At 40.5% G+C, this 4,442-nt stretch overlaps 1 protein-coding gene and 1 non-coding gene across 2 annotated transcripts; one reads left to right on the top strand and one right to left on the bottom strand.

Annotated features, from left to right (window-relative positions):
* Window positions 1–2,452: 2,452 nt before the first annotated feature.
* On the bottom strand, window positions 2,453–2,559 carry LOC120078890 (small nucleolar RNA R71). The gene has a single exon (XR_005482167.1). It is a non-coding gene; the product is annotated as a small nucleolar RNA R71 (small nucleolar RNA).
* Window positions 2,560–3,456: 897 nt separating this feature from the next.
* Window positions 3,457–4,197, top strand: LOC120077308 (uncharacterized). Its single transcript, XM_090313571.1, has 2 exons — window positions 3,457–3,552; window positions 3,694–4,197. The coding sequence occupies exons 1-2, from the start codon at window positions 3,457–3,459 to the stop codon at window positions 4,195–4,197; spliced, it is 600 nt and encodes a 199-aa protein (XP_090169697.1).
* The last annotated feature ends 245 nt before the right edge of the window (window positions 4,198–4,442 follow it).

Raw genomic sequence — 4,442 nt, 5'->3', positions numbered from 1 at the left:
AATAACTCTTAACCCTTAACAATTCCGTGTAAGTGTAGCCCCTCGTTTTTATCCTCTTACAGGAGATCAAATAAAGAAACATGCAAAACAGCCATCCTATAGGGGGACACTCCCAGGGTGCCTCGAGGCGATGTTCAGAAACTTTTTTTAATCCAACGAGAGAGATCGTGGGATATGCTGTCTGATAACTTGTAGAAATACAAGTTATTGTGGCTCTTAAGTTGGAACAATTAAGGTTTTTAATGATACATTCTCCTCATTTTTAAAAGAAACACATGGAATTACTCAAACATTAGCAAACTCATGCAAAAGAATGTTTATTACTAAAGTACTGTGGCACTAACGCATTATATTGTAGGATTTCAACAAGGGACTAACGCATGATTAAGAAGTGTAATAGGAAAAGTCTAACCATGTGCCATGCGTCGGAGGGATTCAATGCAAAGAAGATTCATTGATTCAGGTTGTTTGTGTCAAATCACCACTTGCAAGCATGGGCACCTGTAGCAGGCGGCATCTGAAAAGCATCTGAGTGTCAGGCGGCTGACCAGGGCATGGACTTTAATGCTGCCCATCATCAAGCTGGAGAAGACCAACGCCTATTAATAGAAGAAATCCCTCCAGAGTTCGAAGTTCAAAAAATTCCAATTTCTCACTCTCAGTTTTTAGTCTCAGTATTAGCTTAGTTATAGTTTTAGATTTTTAGAGCTATGTTGTGGTGTCGAGAAGAGCAGAAGAGAAGAGAACCACCATCACCGCCGATCAAGCAGTGGAGGAAGGCGAGCTTAAGAGAACACTTCGTCCAATTCTTATACAAATGATTGTACACAACTAGAATTGAACCAAAGAGGGCAAGATATTGTACTCTGCGGCTTGACTCAGTTCCTTTCATCTCATTTATCACTTTCATCCTTTCATCTGATTAAGAATTGCTTTTGTAAAGATAATCTGCTTCTTTATAAATTCACATATTTGATCTATCACACTTTGCCATTGTTTATTTCTTGTTTATGTTGGATGCATCTATACTTCATGAAAAATTCCATTTCAAACGCTTAAGCCAACTAAAATTGGTAAAAAAAAAAAAAAAAACATCTTTAGCTTAGACTATTCGAGAGAATAAATAAGCCAGCATTGAGTTAGAACGCATAATACATCTAAAGATAGACTTACTGTTGTTATATTGCATCCTGTGTTTGACGCATACATCCTAGAGATAGGTTTTGTATGTTATTCACATTAAGAAGTGTCGAATAAAGTCTAACACATAAACAAAGATAAACCAATCATCTCATTAATCACATTCTATTTCATGTACATTCATCTTAGAACGACGCATACCATTTGCACTAAAATCCATTTTCACACGACTCATCATTCTCTACTCAACCCTTTTGTATATTCTTGCACACATACAGTACCTTAGTGTAAATAACACATTTCTCCATACATTTAAGATATCCCTACAACATTTACAACGCAAGGTCTGCATTAGCTTAATCTGAATCCCTGACTTCGACCCTGGACTTACCAGGAAACTAAATTGGATTTATACTTGGGTCTGATTTAGAAAAACTTGACCGTCAATAGAGAAGTGTCATGCGTTCTGTTGCACATCTCTAACGCACCAACGCGTTACGAATACATCAACACATCAAAGCATCAACGCATCATTCATACTTAGAACTTATTTTTCCAAATTATTTTATACAATACACTCCTAGCTCGAATCACAATAGCAACGAACAAGATTTTGGCACCGTTGCTGGGGATTCAACAATAAAATTAACAAAAAAAATTTCTTGTATCTTTTGTAGGAACACTTCAGCCGAGGGAGTATTACGAGCTAAGCCTAAGCTTGTAAATGTTATGAGCAAGGAGAGCACTTCTAAACTTGTATACGACCCCAAAGTTGAAAGGACCTACCGACGAAGAAATCGATCTAATCGTCGTCGATGGTTAAGGCATTAACTTCTCAGACAACAAAACAGGCAACAAGAAATGGCGGACGAACAGGCAAATCAGAACTTAGCTCAACAACTGGCCCACGCTGTGCAAAATCCTATCCTAATGACGAATAGTAGTACGCGTCCCATGAGGGAGTATGCATCTCCTGTATTGTATGATTTCTCACCAGGAATCATATACCCAACGCCAGATGGGATAAGATTCGAAATGAAATCTGTGATGCTACAAATGCTCCAAACTACTGGACAATTTGGGGGTGGTCGTGGAGAAGATCCTCATGCTGACATGAAACGTTTCTTGGAAACGTAAATCATTTGTGATTCCTGGAATCACCCCAGAAGCGATCAGGCTATCTTTGTTCCCATATTCTTTGCATGATGACGCAAAGCAATGGGTAAGTTCACTGGAGCCTAGCGAGATCATAACCTAGGAGAAGTTGGTGGAGAAATTCATGCAAAAATACTTTCCACCCACCATCAACGCAAGAATGCGTTGGGAGATCATGAACTTCGAGCAAGAAGAAGTTGAAACCTTAAGTGCCGTATGGGAGCGCTTTAAGGGATTGGTCAAAAATTGCCCGAACCATGGATTACCACTAACCATCTAGATGGAGACTTTTTATGGTGGATTGAACAGAGCATCTCAGATGACAGCCGATGTAGCTGCAACTTGTGGTATTATGGATAAATCTTATACTGAAGCTAAGGAAATATTAGACCGCATTGCTAAGCACAACATGGAATGGGTGGACGATACGTATGATGCAAGAGCCGACAGGAAGAGGCAATCTCAAAATGTGAATTCTATCGATTCCAACGCAATAGCCACACCCTCTGCATAAGTTACTACTATGACAAACCTTTTGCAGAACATGTCACTAGGGAACACATCAAATCAACAAAAGGTAAATCAAGTAGACACATTCGTGCAGCCGATGGTTAGCTGTGTGGGCTATGGAGATCCTTATTTCTATTCTAATTTCCCACAAAATCCATAATCAGTATGCTTCATTAAAAACAACCCATTTTCAAATACATATAATCCCAAATGGAGGAACCATCCAAATTTTTCTTAGAAAGGAAATCAATAAAAGCACCACCCAGGGGCAAACCAGCAGCAAAGGCAAGGATCACCGCCTGCATTCCAGCCAACGTATCAGTCGAACCAACAATCCTTTAATAGAGGAGGTCAGGCATCGAGCTCAGCATCTCCGCTTGAAAGCCTATTAAAGGAGTATATCGCACAGAATGACGCATTGCTAAAAAGCCAGGCGTCGTCTATAAAAAACTTGGAGATACAGGTGGGGCAGATAGCGAGTGAGTTGAAGAATAGGCAGCCTGGAGTCTTGCCTAGCAACACTGAAACCCCGGGGAATAACAATGGAAAGGAGCAATGCCATGAGGTGACATTGCGAAGTGGGACAGCTCTTGAAGAAAGAACTTGAACCCAAGGAACAGCAATCCTTCAAAAGAACTCAACACACGCCCAATGGCATTAGAAGATCAAGAAGAAAGAACGCCTGAATCCACAAGCCATTCAGAGCCAAGCACGTCTAACGCGGGAAAACCTGCGGTGGCCTTGAACGTACCATTCCCTAGACGCTTGATGAAGAAGAATGATGAACAACAATTTAAGCGTTTTCTTGAACTCCTGAGGCAATTTCACATCAATATTCCACTTGTAGAGGCCTTGGAGTTAATGCCAAAATATGTCAAAATTTTTTAGGACATTTTGACAAAGAAAATGAGAGTCGGCAAGATAGAGGTAATTGCGCTAACACAGGAGTGCAATGCATTAGTAAGCAACAGACTACCCAAGAAACAGAAGGACCCAGGAAGCTTCACAGTCTCGTGCTCGATCGGGGAGTTGGATGTGGGACATGCGTTGTGCTATTTTGAAGCAAGCATTAACCTCATGCAACTCTCAATCTTTAAGAAATTGGGAATTAGTAAAGCACAACCCACTTCTGTTACTCTTCAACTCTCTAACAGAACGATCAAGTACCCTGAAGGAAAGATTGAAGACGTTCTGATAAAAGTTGACAACTTCATATTCCTAGCGGATTTTATCATCTTGGACTATGAAGCAGACAGAGATGTACCAATTATTCTTGGACGCCCCTTTCTAGCCACTGGGAAAGTGTTAATAGACATGCATAAGGGAGAATTTACCATACGCGTAGACAGTCAGGAAGTGAAGTGTGTTAAACGCATTAAAGTTCCCAGATAGTGAAGAATGTCAACTGAACAGAATAGAGTTGTCTGAAGAAGGAGTGACCCAAGTGTGCGAGGTCCTCGCGTTGGAGGAAAACATGAAAGAACCTGAGCCGCCAAGTCTGAGTGAGCGGCAAACGAAACCAACGCGTCCATCACTAGAGGAACTACCAGAACTCAAGCTGAAACCGTTACCTAGTCACCTTTAATGTGCTTTCCTTAGAATAAATTAAACCTTACCTGTAATCATTTCTGCGAATC

This window comes from Benincasa hispida, chromosome 5 (assembly GCF_027475165.1).
Source record: "Benincasa hispida cultivar pf3 chromosome 5, pf3_genome.v1.1, whole genome shotgun sequence".
NCBI classification, from domain to species: Eukaryota; Viridiplantae; Streptophyta; class Magnoliopsida; order Cucurbitales; family Cucurbitaceae; genus Benincasa; species Benincasa hispida.
The sequence above is the reverse complement of the archived record's forward strand: the minus strand, read 5'-3'. Positions and strand labels throughout refer to the sequence as shown.

Excerpts from the sequence above, each read along its gene's own strand:
- LOC120077308 (XM_090313571.1), top strand. The coding sequence starts at position 3,457 with ATGGCATTAGAAGATCAAGAAGAAAGAACGCCTGAATCCACAAGCCAT. Across the intron at positions 3,553-3,693 it reads AACCTGCGGTGGCCTTGAAC|GACATTTTGACAAAGAAAAT; the intron begins GTACCATTCCCT and ends AAAATTTTTTAG.